Source organism: Entelurus aequoreus, linkage group LG01, assembly GCF_033978785.1.
Source record: "Entelurus aequoreus isolate RoL-2023_Sb linkage group LG01, RoL_Eaeq_v1.1, whole genome shotgun sequence".
Lineage (NCBI taxonomy): Eukaryota > Metazoa > Chordata > Actinopteri > Syngnathiformes > Syngnathidae > Entelurus > Entelurus aequoreus.
In genome coordinates this window covers 76,730,876-76,749,249 of record NC_084731.1, presented here as the reverse complement: position 1 = coordinate 76,749,249, position 18,374 = coordinate 76,730,876, and the positions used below count along the sequence as shown (strand labels likewise).

Sequence of the window (18,374 nt, the reverse complement as noted above, 5' to 3'; positions counted from 1 at the left end):
CAAAAAAATCCCGCTTTTCCCAAGATTCCCAAATTTCCAGGAAGTTCCCATTAAAATGAATGGGACATTTTTCCAAGTTGCACAATTACCACATTTTTCAACCTATTTCAACCATTCCAACATTAACACACTGCTTTTATCCTGGACATTCAAACTAACACTTTCCCCAAGTTCCAAACCAAATTCCGGTTTTCCTGGAAATTCAAACTCTTCAACATCCAAACCGTTCCAACATTCAAACTATTCTTACATTTCAGTTCAACTTCAGCATTGGAGCATTCACACGCACTTCCTTCAGGAATTGCCTTTTGTAGTTCAGTGTGTTTTTCTCCGTCTGCAGGAGGTGTGCCATTCCTCCGAGGTGACGGTGAGAAGCAGTGTCAGAGAGGTTGCCCCCTCCACGGCCATATTTCATAAAGAGGTACCTTTTTTTTTTTTCCTCTGTCCTTAATGATGAAAGCATATTAAGCGTTTCACATGGCGTGTAGTACATCAAACAGGTGCGCTTGTTAGCATACCACTGATTTCCGCAGGTGGTCCACGACGAGCGAGTGCACCAGAACAACATGGCCGGCATTCACGGACACCAGCACAACGACACAGGTTAGTTTATATCATAATAAGAGCCTTGATATGATTGTCTGTTCAGCGCCGAGCTGAAAATCTAAGTATGGAGAGTAAAATGTCGGACGGAGGGAATCGAGTAATTGCGGCCGCCTGCTTGCCAGAAAATGAGTACTGCTCGCGCCTTTAATGAAAGGATATTTCGCTTTCTATTCCTCTCACTGCGAATGACTTAATGAGGCAGCTTTCTTCTCCCGTCTTATTCAGTTAGGCTTGCCACAGGAGACGACCTACCCAAGGTTTCCACTCAGGCTTTGAAGCAGCAGTATGAAAAAACCATAGAGGAAGCAACACCAGCTGATGAAATTAAGGTAATGATGCCATTTGTTTGTCATAATTGACAGGGGTTTTACGGCTCGCGACTATGAAAATGAGGCGACACGTCGTGAAAAGCTGATTGCATAAAAGATACTGTGATTTGAACCCAAAGGCGAAATGACAATGAGATTAATCAGATTTATCATATTTGGATTGGGAATAGATTTTTTCAATTAGGGAACGGCCTTTTTGACATACATTGGTACCTTTACCTACGTAACTCAAAAACACAACACCACCCATTGAAAATGACCCGGAAACTATTTACTCCAATACAATCTAAACCACAGTCCCCTTAAAAACAGGACTGCGCTCCAAACAACTACAGTAGTTTCATGAATTAATGTACTAATATTGTAGAGCTTTTACCTTAGGAAGCGGAGTTCTACGGCACAGGTGTCAAATTCGTTTTTAGTGAGGGCCACATTGCAATTATAATAATAACTGGTATATATTGTATATATGTTATAGACAGAATATAATATATCTTTATATATATTATTCTGTACACATATTATGTATGTATTCGTATATATGTTAGATTTTGTTATCGCTATATTAGTCTATTTATACCTGCATTGTCCTTTCCATCCTTACACTTTCCATCATTGTAACTGAGCTACTGTGTTGAACAATTTCCCATGTGGATCATTAAAGTTTGTCTAAGTCTAAATCTAAGTCTATAATGAATTCTATTTATATAGTGCTTTTCTATCAACTAGATACTCAAAGCGCTCACATTCACACTTTAATTTTTAATTTATTTATCCTTTATTTAACCAGGTAAAATCCCATTGAGATCAAATATCTCTTTTCCAAGGGAGACCTGGCCAAGAGGGCAGCAGCAAGGTTACATTAAAAACAGTAAACAACACATAAAACATCAAATTTACAACATTAAAACTTGCTCACATAACACATTGGCATACAGACAAGGTAGACTGCAATCCTTTCACAGAAGCTTTAAACTCATTTAATGTAACAAGGGTTTGAAGTTGAAGATCCCCTGCAGTGGTGGTAAGCTACATTTGTAGCCACAGCTGCCCTGGGGTAGACTGACGGGTGAGGGGTGAAGTATTTTGCCCGAGGACACAAGCGAACCTGGACCCCTCAAGTTTCTGGCACGGCCGCTCTTCTGGCACGGCTGCTCTACCCACCATGCCTTCAGAGGGCTGCTTGTAAATATTTATGAATAGAACTATATATTAGCCTCGTTACACAATTTGCATAGACAATTGTGTTTGGTTATAATTATTTTTTTTACCAACATGGATAACTTGCTTTGAAATCGTAAGTCAAGGTGAGATGCAGATATTAATGTATTTATTTTTGATAACCAAAAAAAAACAAACTGCTTGGAATATATTGTTGCATGCATAGGTAATATAAGTTTTAAGATATAGAGAAGGGTTGCTGAAATTGTTTTAATTCCCATTCAAATTGCGATTGGACTTCATCATTTTTGAGAATTGGTTAAAAAAATTTTTTTTGCCAAATCATTTTTTTTAAAGAATCAATTTTTGGATTAAAAACCTTAAAAACTACTATTGTTAGTAATATTATTATTGCTATTGTTATTTTTATTATTATTATTATTGTTATTACCATTAGTGAAACTGTTGCTTTTACACATTTTTGGTTTTCCTTTTTCAATATTGTATTTAATAACGATTGTATTTGTCTTCTCAATTGCTTTTGAACATTTCTATCTTGAATATTGTAAATCAAATCAAATCAAATCAACTTTATTTATAAAGCACATTTAAAATTTACCACAGGGGTAGCCAAAGTGCTGTACAATGGGCAGGTTAAAAATAATACGAGAACCGAGCAAACACAACACAACATAAACAGAACACGATAAAAAATAAATAAATAAAATATAAAAACATAAAAACAGGTTCACAGCAGGTGTATTATGGGGCGCCATTGCAGGATGGATATCACTCAGTGTTAAAAGCCATGGAATAAAAGTATGTTTTTAAGAGAGATTTAAAAACAGGAAGAGAGGAAGCTTGTCTAACACTCAGAGGTAGGTCATTCCAGAGCTTGGGAGCAGCAGCAGCGAAAGCTCTGTCACCTCTAAGCTTCAGCCTTGTGTCCGGGACCGTCAGTAGCAGCCGATCGGCTGATCTTAGGGAGCGGGTGGGGCAGTAAGGCTGAAGGAGGTCGGAGAGATATGTTGGCGCGAGGTTGTTTAGACATTTAAAAACAAATAAAAGGAGTTTAAAATTGATTCTGTAACGCACAGGGAGCCAGTGAAGGGACGCTAATATAGGGGTGATGTGCTCACGTCTGCGGGTCTGTGTTAGCAGACGAGCAGCAGAGTTCTGCACGAGCTGCAGGCGGGCGAGGGAGGCCTGGCTAATGCCTACATACAGGGCATTGCAGTAGTCTAAACGAGTCGAGATAAAGGCGTGGATTAATTTCTAAAGATTGGATTGGTTTGGAGTTTCTCTATTTTCTTTTATTAGACAGATTAACATTCTGTGAATTTTGTAACTACAGTTTAGTTATAGTTTTTGCAACCTCCAACCTGTTTTTAAAAGGTTTTATTATAATTTATATACCAAATGATATAATACGACAATTGCCTTTAATCGAGAATTGATTCTGAATGTACTGATTCAAATCAGCACCCCAAGAATTGGAATCGAATCAAATTGTGAAGTGCCCAAAAATTTCCTCCACCAATATGCAGTGATTTCTTTCTGTCAAAATTTTAAAAAACAAATACATTTTGCCAGAAAATACTTTATTAACGCACACATCTGGCCCCTGGGCCTTGAGTTTGACACCTGTGTTCTACGGTATCTACTTCCAGCTGCTTCTCCGGCGTGTACCAATGGGAATTGTTATTGTTGGTTATGTTGCACACGGACGTCTTTAAGTGATGAACCGAAAGATCAGCGATACATGTATGTCTCTGTACCAAGTGTAATCCTCGATTGCCCAGTTTGTACAGTCAGGATACAGACCGAACTGAAACACGTCATGCACACCATCAGCAGCTTTTTAAAAATATGTTTATGGATAAATGTGAAGCTCCTGCTTCATGTGATACAGAATGATTGCTACATGGTAGGACACATTTTTCATTTATTTTGTTTCCCAGATTCAGTGGGCGTCATCCACCTCTTTTTCTCAGCACCTTCCTTCTGCACTCGTTTTCACCATTCAAATGGTTGGAGGGCAGGGTTGAAAAAGAAAAACTACTTTAATTTATGCTCGCAACCTAAAGCAAAACAAAAAGCCGAGAAGCAGCTCATATCTCAAAAAACGTGTAGGTTGAGGTACCACTGTATATAATCTCTGTTGACATTTTAAACTTCTGGAGTTACATCTGAAACCTTTTTAACTGTTCCTTTTACCATGCCTACAAACTACATAGGTCGATATGGATTTTAACCAGTTTCAGTGGACTCCAGTAAGCAAGTTATCCGAAGCTTCAGCCAAGACCAGCCACAAATACTCCTCATCTGTGAAGACCACTGCCTCATCTGCAGTTTCATCAGCCGCTAACGAAACAACAGAATATTTCCCTCCTCCTCCTCCGATGAGTCTGCTGGAGGTACCACAACAAGAACTTGAGAGCAGTTCCCAAGCCTCCCAACATAAAACCACTGTCAACAGGGAGCAGTACTTTAAACATAAGAGCATGGCTGAACTGAAGCGCCTCTACAAGCACATTCATCCAGAAGTCCGCAAAAACCTGGAAGAAGACTACCACAATCAGCTTACCGAGGCGCAGCAAACCTTTCTGGAAAATCAGGAGGTGGTGGGAGATGTTCAGCAGGCATGCTTTATGTTTGAAAATGAGGGTTCGAGTGGGAGTACGAGTCCTGACCGAGAATCCGTGGAGTGGGACGAGATCCTTAAAGGAGAAGTTGAATCCAGGCGCTGGATGTTTGAAAACAAGCCACTGGATACGATTAAAGATGACAGTCCCAATGATAATGAGGATAAGAATATTGCACAGCAGGAAATCATTGCCGGTAAGGATGTCAGATACACAGCATGGATGTTTGAGACTAAGCCCATTGATGCTCTGGGCAATGAGATGGAGGATTTTTCCGAACAGACACAAAAAGTGACTGATCTTGCAAAAGGTGACGTCCGTACCGCTACTTGGCTCTTTGAGACGCAGCCTCTCGACTACCTAAATAAGATCTACCAAGATGATGAACAGAATGGTGAGACTGTTATCACCAAAGACATCACTGGAGGAGATGTGAAAACTGCCAGGTATCTCTTCGAGACCCAGCATCTTGATTCCCTGGGCAAAACTGAAACTTTTGAGGAAAGCCACTTCCTCAGCCTGAAGTCTGAGATGGAAGAGTTAAAAGGGGATGTGAAGACGACCACACGCAGGTTTGAGACTCTGCCCATGTGTGTCATTAGGGGGGATGCTGGAGAGATGCTGCAGATCACCACCATTCGCAGGGAGGAGACAGAGAAAGGAGATGTTAAGACGTCACGCTGGATGTTTGAAACCCAGCCCCTAGATACAATTAACAAAGACCTTGTAAACGTAAAGCTCATATGCGGTATTTCCATGGAGGACAATGTTCAAGGCGGAGTCAACAAAGGGAGATGGCTTTTTGAGACAAAGAATCTGGATACCATCAAGGACGAGGAGTGGGAGATTTCCAGGAAGCAAAAGGAAGAGATAATTGGAGCTGATGTGAGAAAACACTGCCTGGTGTTCGAAACTCAACCTATGGGTATGCTGAAGGATAACGCCAATGCTAGACCTGTTCCTTCTGAGGAGATTATAGGAGGTGATGTGCGATCAGCGAAACACCTGTTTGAAACTGTGCCAATGGAACATCTCAAAGAACTGATGGAAGTGGGGAAACTTCAGAAAAGGGTGGCAACTGAAGAAGAAAAGGGTGACGTGAGACATCAGAAGTGGGTGTTTGAAAGCCAGCCTTTGGAGAGCATAAGAGAGGAGAAAAAAGAAATTCTGAGAACTGTGAATATTGAAGCTCTAGATAAAGGAGATGTGACAAATTATAAGGAAAAATTTGAGTGTATGGATTTAAGTAAATGTGAAGGGGCACAGAAAATTCAAGTTGAGGGCGTCACAAGCGGCTCAGTGGAATCCAACAGAGTTCTTTTTGAATCTACGCCTATGTATGCCATGCAAGACAGCTCTGGCCACTACCACGAGGTGAGGACTGTGACGCGAGAGGAGATAGTCAAGGGAGACGTGCATAGTTGCAGATGGATGTTTGAAACACGACCTATTGATGAGTTTGATGACAGCATCAACAAGTTTCAGCTCATCAAAGGCATTTCTAAACAAGAGATCGAGTCAGGGGATGTCAAGACGGCCAAATGGCTCTTTGAAACTCAACAGCTTGATACAATCAAACATGTTGACAGTGAAGAAAAGGAGACTATAGAAAAGACTGAAATTGAGAGAGGTGACGTGAAGACTTGCAGGTGGCTGTTCGAGACACAGCCGATGGATGCCTTGTATGAAAAGGTGGAGAAGAGCGATGCGAATGTTGAGGAAGTGCAGAAAGGTGATGTGAAAACCTGCACTTGGCTCTTTGAGACCCAGAGTCTTGACAACATACGTGACCATACAGAGTTAGAGTCTGAGACCGTTTTGAAAACCTGCACTGTAAAACAAGATGACATCCAAGGGAAAGATGTGCGACTGGCCCGCTTCCTTTTTGAGACAGAGAATCTCGAAAACCTCACCGGCGAAGACAGCGGCTCTTTCCGGAAGGTCACGGAAATCGACATTCAGTCGGGTGATGTTTCCAAAATGAAGTACATTTTTGAGAATCGCTCATCAGACATAATGACCTCTACTTCGAAGGAAACAATGCAGCGGCTAAAGATACAGCAGGCTGAAGACATCCAGAAGGGTAATGTCGTCAACTGCACCTGGATGTTTGAGAATCACCCGATCGATGCCATCCATGAAGAGTCCAAAGAAGAGAGAGAAAGGAAAACAGTCACTGATGTCCAAGGGGGTAACGTTGACAAAGGCCGCTTCATTTTTGAGACATTCTCTCTCGATCAAATTAAGGACAAAACCACTGAGTCTGAAATGACAACGCTCACAAGCATCTCTAGAGAGGAAGTCGAGAAGGGAGATGTTAAAAACTACACCATGATGTTTGAGACTCAACCACTGTATGCTATCCGCGACAAAGAAGGTCATTACCATGAAGTCACCACTGTCACCAAGGAGGAGATCATAAGAGGAGACGTGGTGGGAGCCAGATGGCTGTTTGAGACTAAACCTCTGGATTCTATCAGAGACTCTGAGGAGGTTTATGTTATAAAATCTGTTACCGAAGAAGGCGTCAACAAAGGAGACGTCAGCTCTGCCAGATGGAGATTTGAAACCCAACCTCTTGATGAAATTTCAGAAGAAATAAAAATCAAGTCGAAAACAGTTGCAGACATCCAGGGAGGTGATGTGAAAACAAGCAAGCATAGATTTGAGAGTGATGAGATGTCACAAAAGTACATCAGAACGGTCAGCGTTAGCGAAATCCAAAAGGGGGACGTCAGATCGGCTACGTGGATGTTTGAAACCCGTGCAATTGACGAAATTGGCAGCGAGGGAGAAGAGTATGACGGTATGGAGAAAGTGACAAAAGAGGAAGTTATGAAAGGGGATGTGAAGCAGTCTGTTTGGCTTTTTGAGAAGCAGCCTCTTGATAGCATCAAAGATACAGAAGACACAACTCTGCTAGTCCAAAAGGAGGAAATCCCACAGGGTGATGTAAAAACAACAACATGGCTCTTTGAAACGACGCCTTTCCATGAATTCAACGAGAGCAGTGTGGAAAAAAGAGACATCATGGGCAAAAGCGTCAAAGAGACACTCGAGGAACTGTACAGTCAGAAAATGGTCAACTCGCAAGGTGTCCTTATTGAGGCAGATGAAATTGGTGATGTTCGCATGGCCAAGTACAAGCTGATGAACCAAGAGGCCCCGCAAATCCAAAAAGAAGAAATTATTCGTGGCAACCTGAGCAACATCATGATGAACCTCCTGAATCGCAGGGAGATCACGGAGAGGGCGATAACTATAGACAAGGAAGAGCGGGGCAACATCAACACCACAGTCGAGCAACTGTTCAACCAAGAGACGGGCAGCCAAATCGAAAAAGAAGAAATCCTCCGTGGCGACATTCAGGAAGCCATAAATAGCCTGCTGAGAAATGAGAGTTCTTCCAAGCGTGGTATTCTGATTCAGGAGGATGAGAAAGGAGATGTGAGGATGACAATCTATTCCTTATTGAACAAAGAGGAACGAGCTGGCATGGAAAAAGAGGATATTGTTCAAGGCAACGTCAGCAAAACGCTTCATCGCCTCCTCTCCAACTCAGGGGCAGAGGACTCGAAAAAGATAAGGGTAGAAGACACAGAACGGGGCAATGTCAGCTTTTACTCCACGTGCATAGAATCTGGAGCCTTGGAGTACTTGAGGCAGCTTCAGTGTGATACAAATGAAACAGAGCAAGTCGTGGAAAAGGAGCATATCATTGGTGGGGATATCGAGGAAACTAAAATCTTGCTTAGGAAGAATCAACAGGAGATAGGTCGCACAGTGGCAAAGGACGATATAGTTCCTGGTGATGTATGCAGCATTGTTCAAGTCTTTATGACAGAGCCCAGTGTTACTTTCCGAAACCTCGACAATCAAGACATCGTTAAAGGGGACCTTAGTGCGGCCTTGGATTCGCTGACTCAAGCCATCAATCAGAAAGTGGTGCTAGAGAAAGAGGAAGTGGTAAAAGGAGATTTACCCACAACTTTGAAATCTTTGGAGAACGCTCAGCATCAGTCCAAAGAAATGGAAAAGCCAGAAATCATTCGGGGAGACATTAGAGGTGCTCTCGAGTCACTAGAGAAGTCTGCAACTGTAAAAATGGAAGTGACTGTTGAAGATTTAGTGCCAGGCGATATCAGAGGAACGCTGAAGTCCCTGGAGGAGGCCAAACGAGTAGTGAAGGAAGTTGAAAGAGAGGAGATTGTTAAAGGAGACATTCACACCGCCATGCAAGGTTTACACGAGGCATCCAGTGACAAAAAATTATATCAGCATCAAGTGAGTGAACAAGGCGATGTTAAAGGTACCATCCAGCTCCTCCTTGAGCCGACGACCAGCCCAAGGATGCAGCGCAGGGGGAGCACCGAGGGAGATGTGAAAACATCCATAAAATCGCTGTATGCCGAACAAGAAACATTTGTGGAAAAAGAGGAAGTAGTGAAAGGGGACGTTCAAGGTGCGATAAAGTGTCTCATGCAAAAAAAACATTATTCAAAGCCAAAACGCATCCATTCTCTCAAGAAAGCAAAGGCTCCGCAGAAAAATCCATTAACTGTAAATCAAGTGGTGCATGAGGGCTCACGTGAAGAAAAGAGGGAGAGCAAAACAGGCAGTTCAGATGCCGCTGTAAAAAATATCTCTCAGAGCTGTGAGTCACAGAGGCACAATGAAAGCAAACTGGTGAAAACACAGGTGATTACCAATGAGACCTCTGTAGCCAAAACCCACAATACTGCTGGGGCCGCTCCACAAAAGAGCATGAAAGAAGAGAGGCACAAAGTGCTGCTCCCACACAAAACACAATCCCAAAAGCCCATTATGATAACGACTAAACAAACGGCTAATTATGAGCAGGCAAAAACTAAATCCGCTGATGTGAATACAATTAAAGAGGCACACGATTCGTCGCAGACAAATATATCAGACAAGCAAATATGCGAAATGAAATCAGTCAAACAGGTACAGACGACAGTCGTGCAGAAGACTGTCTCACACAAACAAAATGTCACAATATCTGAGCAGAGCTCCACATCTAAAAATGTCATCCAAGATAAGACTCATACACAAAAGCAAGGCATTAAAAACATGAAGACTGACTCTCGTAACCTTGACATGATGACGCGGGGCGTAAACAAAAAGGGGAAACCAGAAATTCACTTCCCTCCACCTCCCGCATCTCCACCTCCGTCCTCAGAGTCGGAGTTTTCCCTCCCTCCCCCGCCATCTCCAATCCTGGAAAACCCAGCACCTCTGATGTCTCAGTCTTCCACTGTGACGCTGGAGAGTGAACTCCCGCCGCCGCCGCCGCCGCCACCACCACCTGTTGAATGTGTCAAATCAGAGCCGGAATTTTTTCCACCTCCTCCTCCCTCTTGGACTGGACCAGATTTCCTTCCTCCACCACCTTCCCAGGAAGATCTTGGCACAATCCCGCCACCTCGGCCTGCAAATCCAGGGAAACCCATTGGTAAGCCTTTGTTTAAAGTGCCCAAACAAGAAGAAGCACCAAGGCCCGTACCGGCAAAACCAAAATGGCAAAAAAATCTGCAAAGACCTACTCAGCTTCACCTTGACCAAGTAACAACATCCACTGTCACAGAGGTCAAAGTTCAAGAAAGTATACCAGGTACAAGCCAGAAAATTAAAGCGGACCCGAAAATACAAAGCCTTACTTCTGCTAAACTGACAGAAAAAGAAACCCCACCACCACCCAAAAAAACATTTCTTCCCCCCATTAGGTTGCCTCCACCACCTGAACCTGTTCCTGAGACAAAACCGAGGCCCTACGCTCGCAAATTCAAAACTCCCCTAATGCTCGCCGAGGAGAAATACCGTCAGCAGACAATGGAGAAAGAGGAAACAGAGAGAAGTACAGTCGCAACTCCCGCAACTCCTCCAGTAAATGCACAGGTTCTCTCCAATATTGACAGTCTGCAGCTTTCTGCATCAAGTAAGACTGAAAAAAGAGAGACCACAGAAACAACCAAAGGACAAGTACACATTTCCAAAGAGGAAACAAAAACACAATATGTAGCCACCAATGAAAGTCCATCTCAGATTTCTCAGACCAAGCCCTTGATGTCAGTGGTAAATAAGAAAGTAGCCCCAGGGTGTTCCGGTATTTCTTTGGAGAACCAGCAAAAAATACTCTCCTCAAAAGTCACCATAAAGAATCAGGCAGCACCTTCACCTAAGGGTCCGCCTATTTCTGAACAGAAACCCTCCAAAGTAGAAATCCAGTCAGCTTCTAATGTTGTCACCTCTTCAGTCACCGAGCAGCAGTTCATTAAGCAGTCCAGGGTCAGTACTGTCATGCAGACTGCGCCGTCAAAGGAAAATATAAATATCCAAGGGCAGGCCGCAGCTTTACCGAGAGCTCAGGATGCCAAAAACCTCAATGAGTTGTTCACGAAAGAAGGCAAAATACCCCCGTCTCAACCCACAAAAATTCCAAAGGTAACTCCCAGTTTCAAGGTGAAAACGTTTAAGATGCCGCCAGAGAAAAAAGAGATGCAGAGCCAAAAAGAGACAATGAAAGAAGTCCTCCATTTGCAGGGGAGTGAAGCAAAAGTGACCCAAGAAAGCTCCCAGATGAGGTCATCCGCAACAGAAGTGAAAGTAAAAGCGACGAAAAATCAAGAAAGTCAGCTGAAGAGTGAGAAACTTGTGCAAATGAATGAAGCCAAAGAAACCCTGCCAGCACCAGTCACTGTTTTAGTGCCCAATAAGGAGAAGATAACATCTCCGGCAGCATCTGTGTCCCATGTTCAGCAGAGCACAAGGGTAGAGCAGGTCCAAAGACGACAGGAAGTGGTTGTGACAGAGAGGGTGGTGCAACAAAACTCTCAGAGCCATGAAGCTGCACATATGCACCAAAAGCAAACTCAGCAACAAGTGGCAGAAACAAACAAAATGCAGAGAGCATCGGGAAAGTCCAAAAGTGAGCTGAAGAGCGCGTCCGTCAAAAAGGAGGCTCATTCCGAGGAGGTCCAACAATCAGACAAATGCCGTGAAATGCAGAAGCTGCTCACTCAAATCGAGGAGCTTGAGGGCACGCCGAGCAAGATTGACTCCACCACCGTCAGCGTGATTATAAGTGAGCTCCCTGATTGGCTGCTTGGCTCGGTGGAGAGAAAGAATTTGAGCGGTATTGCCAAGCAGTCAAATAAGAAAAAGTTGAAAGAGATGCTGGTTTATTTGAAGAATATCGTTCAAGTTAGGTACACAACTCTGGAGGAGAAGTTGACAGTGGAGGTAAAAGAAAAGGAGGCGCCGCCGGCAGTGCTTCCAAAACCAGGGAAGAAGGTGTTTAGTGGTGTGACGACAAATATATCAAAAATCAGTACGAGATCGTCTGAAGAAAGAAAATCTCTCCAAGAGAGGAAAAAACAGGAGCTGAGTGAAGCAACAGATCAGAGAGCACACTCCCCACTGGCGAGCATTCGCACCCCCTCGCCCACCTTCATCAGCATCGAATCCAGGAGGATAGAGTCACCGCTCAGAGGTACCCCATCACCGCAGCCGTACAGGTCTGTTGGGACACCGCCGCCCGCACCTCGTAAGCAGTTCACAACCACAACGGCCTTCAGGGCCACACCATCTCCCACAATGAGCCGCTCAGAGAAGCTGATGAAACTGAAAGACGCTTCCCCAAAGCATTCTGGCGACCTCACCCCACCACCTCCAATGGTGACATCGGAGGTGATTGTGAGTGCCGAATTCTCTTCGTCTGTCGAACAGGCCATTCCCACGGTGAGGACTGAGCAGGGCTTGGTGGATACGGCAGAAACTGGTGACTCCATGATGACGGTCAAAGATAAAAAGTCTTTCTTTGAGGAGGCCCGGAAAGCAGAAGTCAGCAAGTTGTATCTAAGAAAGGATCCGATTGACATCCCTGAACGCCTCGAAGCTGACACTGAGGAGAATGTGCAGGTTTTGACTGCAGACATACCAAAAGAGGATCTTCCCAAAGTGGATTTGACTAAACTGGTGAATAGATTTGAATCCACACGACCGAAAGTCTACTCCAGGAAGGAGCCGATTGTCATCACAGAAAGGCTTGGGAGTGACACAGAGGACGCAGAGGCCGAACCGCACACACCCCGAACAGAAGAACTGCCGACCTTCAACGTCAAAGCGATAAAGAATGTGTTCGAAAGTGGCGAGCACAGTTCTCAGGCAGCCCGAGATCTACGGGAACAAATTGAGAAAAGGGAACCGGACTTTCCGCACGCGGAAATGTCCTCCGTCACCGAGCGGTTTTGCAGCGTTGATGACTTTGGCAACATGATGAGGAGTGAGGTGCATTCTGGGAGCTCTCTGACCCGCGGCAACCCTCCATCCTACGCCGACGTGGTGAGAGGCGCGGTTCCAACTCTTGCCGTGCCCCCGGAAGCCTCTGCCGAGGAGCTGCTGAGAAACTTCCAGCAGTCTTGGGCCGAGGGCCAAGGAACCTTCCAGAATGTGGGCTTCAGTGTCATGGAGCAGAGAAGTTCCCAGATTGTCACACATCAGCAGGAGACTGTCGTGACGGGTAAAGCGAGCAATGCGGCATGAGGACACTAAACTGGCACGATGGTGTGTTGTGGTTTGGGACCTTTTATTGCATTGTGTGGTACGAAAACAGAAATTAACCCTTTGGTATGAAAACCATGTTCATTGTGTTGTTTTCAGCAACTTTCTCACCTCCTAATGTTTCATGCAACTCATGTGTGATTCTAGCAGAGACGCTAACATATTGAACTATTAATATTTCTCACACCTCAAAACGTTTTCATCGACAAAGAACTGTATCCAACTAGGATAACGATGTCTTTGTTGTTCATTTGAATACTGTTGTTTCCCTGCTAATATAATATCCAGGTAAGTGACGTTAAATCCTTTTTCCACCAGAATTAACGTGACGCTCACCATTGTGCAGATGTGCTATTGATGAGGCAGGAGGCATATGAATATATATTGTGATCACCACAGCATAAAAATAGAGAATAGGACAAATACCTTATGTATTACTTACAAGACACAAAAAGGACTTATTCTAACCCATTTTCTTTTCCCTATTTGTCTTATCCCAAGGACGTATTAGAAGAAAACACGCCCCGGGAAATGACACGTTGCTCGTTTCCCGCTACGTCATCACCCCAACCTGCTTTGTTGCTGTAGCGCAGGCAGAAGAAAATACTACTCTACGAAGTACTGCGTTACGTCAAGGTCATTAGACAGACCATAAGATAAAAATAGCCAAGGTCACCGTATATTTAGAGGCTACAATATGTTCAATAGTTGAGTGAGCTAGCTCATATGACGAGCAATTTCAAAATAAAAGAAACATTCTAAAAATAGCTCGTGCAAATTTTGTAAGTGTATTAGCTGTTTAATTATTCATGAAATGCAGTAAATTACAGTGAAGTCTGTTTGATGCTAGTCTAATGTCGTAGTTTACTAGCTACAGGCGCGTTAGCTAGCTCGTATGTCGGGTTATGTTAAAATAATAAAAAAAATGGCAATATTTACGTGGAGTCGCAAAAGATTGAATACCTGATCAAACACGAGTCTCGTTACTAGGGAAATCAGTAATGATCATAATTACTTACAGTCAGTTGCTTTCTGCTCAGCCTACAATATTCTCATGACAGTTGGGATAGCACTTGCTTGATGTGAACGCGCAAAACCGAGAGCAAAAGCCTAAGGGAGAGAATTAATTGATGCATAAAATACATAACATTTGCCAAAAAATAAAAATAAATAAAAAAACAGAAAAATAAGACAAGATAGAGTGTAGCCACAAAATATAAAGCATGACGAGGCTTAAGTCAGGGTGTTCCGGTGCAACTTCCGTTGCATAATTGATATTTGGAGCTTTGTGTATTGGCCTGCAGCGATATTGATCCAACACAAAATCATCAGGAATCGTACATACTTGTTTTATTTTGAAGTGAGGAATGTTAGAAAAGGTTTGATCAAGTAAAATGAGTCAAACAGAGAACAATGGTAGCTATGAAAAAACACTAACCTCTTTGTTATTAACCGTCTGAAATTGACTTTTTAACTTGAAGTGGAGTGCTAATTATTTTTGGTGACACCTAGTGGCCACAATAACTCAAGTTCATGACACAGTCCCTTGAATTATGCGGACACGTTTGTTACTGGATACGTAAGTAATATACTTGATTTTTTTTTTTTATATTGACACGTTTTAGACTAATATTCAATTAGGGACATTTATTAAGTATGTCTAGCATGTGTGCTATTGTCTGCTTAGCTGCTAGTAGCCTATAGCCTAGCATGTTTTTGTAAACGACTCGACTAAAATACGCAAAAATACAATTTTTGTGTGTTTATTGGAGGACTAACTGGCTGTCCCTGTTTGCACAAGTAAACACGCTGCAGGACTGCTTGTATCAAAGATGATATCAACGAGTTCAAATGCAAGCCTGCTGTATGAAATGATTTTCTATTTTTGCTGATTCCACATTAATATCTGATATCAATATCAGATCGGGACACGTATTCATAAATTGATCATCCTTTTAAAACGCAGCTATTACTTTGTAGCATCTAATGTATGCTCATGTAAATTGATTGTGTGTCTTTCGTGTGTGTGTGTGTGTGTGTGTGTGTGTGTGTGTGTGTGTGTGTGTGTGTGTGTGTGTGTGTGTGTGTGTGTGTGTGTGTATAGAAGACTCGAGTTCCAGACGCCGAACTGTGCAGGGCGTGTCGGACGAGGGTGTACCCCATGGAATCTCTGATCGCAGACAAGCAAAACTTCCATAAAACTTGTTTCCGCTGCGAACACTGCAGAGGCAAACTGAGGTGAGTGAGTGAACGTTCCTGTCGTCAAGCAACGTGTCCTCACAAACATCGCTACTTCTCCAAAGTCCACATCTTGGAGCCGTTGAACAAGTTTGGCTCACTTTGGTACGGTTTATTTTGTGAAGCACATGACAGTCCGTCACAATGTCCTCCGTTTTTTATTTTTTCTCCCTTTTGTACAAGTGATTGGTGCCTCACCATGAACATTTGCCATTAGCAGCTGTGGCTGTAAGCAACCTCCAAGCAGTGGCTGCTTTGAAGTGGCATGAGTGGTTTCCCTACCTAAAATGTTCTCAGCTGTTGGGGCCAAAGTCATGTGTTACATTTGTGGTACTGTTATTTACAAAGAACTCATCGGCGCTAATAATGCTAGCTAATTAGCTAATTGGTTCAGTTGCTGCCACGTCGTGCTATATCAACTTTCTTTGGACCGTACCGGACCACTCGGTTGAAACGTGGCTGCGACTAAAAGTATGAAATGAGTGTTGGCGCGGGTCGCCATGTAAAGAGCCACCGGGCCGTAAAGAACGCCTCCGGCGTTCAGGGCTATGGTGGTGCGGTACGGCAGCTTGTCAGGGACGGGGGAGGCCATCTGACGTCTGCAAGTCAGGCACTTTGTTGGCCCCCAAGTACTCCACCACGGCCCTGCTCTCTGACACCACCTTGGTGGGTGTGGCAAAGATCATGGAAGGGGATTCTGTTGGAACACTTGGTCTCATCGGAGAAGAACCGGTCAGCTTCTGTGTCCATCCATCCGTCCATTTTCAACCGCATACCCGGAATCTGGTCACGGGGACAACAGCTTCAGCAGAGACCCCCAGACTTCCCTCTCCAGAGCAACATTAGCAACTTCTGGCCTGCCCCGGGGTCTCCTCCCAGTGGGACGTGCAACGAGGACCTACCAAGGGAGACGCTCGTGAGGCATCCACACGAGATGCCCGAACCACCTAAGCTGGCTCCTTTCCAAGCGAAGGAGCAGGGGCTCTACTCCGAGTCTTTCTCAGGTGACTGAACTTCTCACCCTATCTCTTAGGGAGATGCCAGCCACCCTTCTGAGGAAACTCATTTCGGCCGCTTGTATCCGTGATCTTATTCTTTCGGTCATGACCCACACTTCATGACCATAGGTGAGAGTAGGAATGTAGATAGCTCGGTAGACCGAGAGCTTTGCCTTCTAGCTCAGTGTGATACTGCTAAATTTGTACTATATTTTGGGCTTGTTTTTTTCGGCGAAAGGCTGACAAAACCACCCCAGCAAGAGCTTTTTTGCCTTTTTTCTAATTGTAGGGCGATCGGCTGCCAGTCGATCTGTGTCCCAGTGTTACATGTGAAGGGTTGTACTCAGGTGAAAGATTCCTTCAAAATGGACGCACGCTCATGGAGACACAATTACATTTCCATATTCCTTCTCACACACGTGCAGTAGTCACATGAGTTCCAGGAGGGGGCATGTCCTGCCAAAACACCGGCTTAAAGGCCTACTGAAATGACATTTTCTTATTTAAACGGGGATAGCAGGTCCATTCTATGTGTCATACTTTATCATTTCGCGAAAATGCCATATTTTTGCTGAAAGGATTTTGTAGAGAACATCGACGATAAAGTTTGCAACTTTTGGTCGCTGATAAAAAAAGCCTTGCCTGTACCGGAAGTAGCGTGACATCACAGGTTGTGGAGCACCTCACATCTGCACATTGTTTACAATCATGGCCAGCAGCAGCGAGAGCGATTCGGACCGAGAAAGCGACGATTACCCCATTAATTTGAGCGAGGATGAAAGATTCGTGGATGAGGAAAGTGAGAGTGAAGGATTAGAGGGCAGTGGAAGCGATTCAGATAGGGAAGATGCTGTGAGAGGCGGGTGGGACCTGATATTCAGCTGGGAATGACTAAAACAGTAAATAAACACAAGACATATATATATATACACTATTAGCCACAACACAACCAGGCTTATATTTAATATGCCACAAATTAATCCGCATAACAAACACCTCCCCCCTCCCGTCCATATAACCCGCCAATACAAATCAAACACCCGCACAACACACTCAATCCCACAGCCCAAAGTACCGTTCACCTCCGTAAAGTTCATACAGCACATATATTTCCCCAAAGTTACGTACGTGACATGCACATAGCGGCACGCACGTACGGGCAAGCGATCAAATGTTTGGAAGCCAAAGCTGCGTACTCACGGTAGCGCGTCTGCTATCCAACTCAAAGTCCTCCTGGTTGTGTTGCTGTAGCCAGCCGCTAATACACCGCTTCCTACCTACAGCTTTCTTCTTTGCTGTCTCCATTGTTCATTAAACAAATTGCAAAAGATTCACCAAAACAGATGTCCAGAATACTGTGGAATTTTGCAATGAAAACAGACGACTTAATAGCTGGCCACAATGGTGTCCCAAAATGTCCGCACAATCCGTGACGTCACGCGCAAACGTCATCATACCGAGACGTTTTCAGCAGAACATTTTGCGGGAAATTTAAAATTGTACTTTACTAATCTAAGCCGGCCGTATTGGCATGTGTTGCAATGTTAAGATTTCATCATTGATATATAAACTATCAGACTGCGTGGTCGGTAGTAGTGGGTTTCTGTAGGCCTTTGATTTATTTGATGTAAAGTGTGTACAAATTGAGAATAAATGGGGAGGATTTGTATGTCTTTTTGGACATGTTGTCAAAAAAATATGTCAAATATGTGATTTACGATATTGATACTGTATACATTGTGGATAATGCATATGTTTAAGAGCTATTTCTTTATTCATAATCATGTTTGAATCAGCTCATAATTTTCCATGTATAC

At 43.7% G+C, this 18,374-nt stretch overlaps 1 protein-coding gene and 1 pseudogene across 7 annotated transcripts in view; one reads left to right on the top strand and one right to left on the bottom strand.

Moving 5' to 3' along the window:
• xirp2a (xin actin binding repeat containing 2a) overlaps positions 1 to 18,374 on the top strand; it is a 158,094-nt gene that overhangs the window by 138,739 nt on the left and 981 nt on the right. For all 7 annotated transcript variants that reach the window (XM_062058621.1, XM_062058629.1, XM_062058673.1 and 4 more), the window contains 5 exons: positions 341 to 421; positions 534 to 603; positions 832 to 935; positions 4,334 to 13,280; positions 15,426 to 15,559. In XM_062058621.1, coding sequence (XP_061914605.1) covers positions 341 to 421; positions 534 to 603; positions 832 to 935; positions 4,334 to 13,280; positions 15,426 to 15,520 — 9,297 coding nt within the window. In that variant the 3' untranslated portion in view covers positions 15,521 to 15,559. The remainder of the gene's footprint in view (positions 1 to 340; positions 422 to 533; positions 604 to 831; positions 936 to 4,333; positions 13,281 to 15,425; positions 15,560 to 18,374) is intronic.
• Positions 15,975 to 18,374, bottom strand: part of LOC133648895 (cytochrome c oxidase subunit 7A-related protein, mitochondrial-like) — a 2,695-nt pseudogene continuing 295 nt past the window's right edge.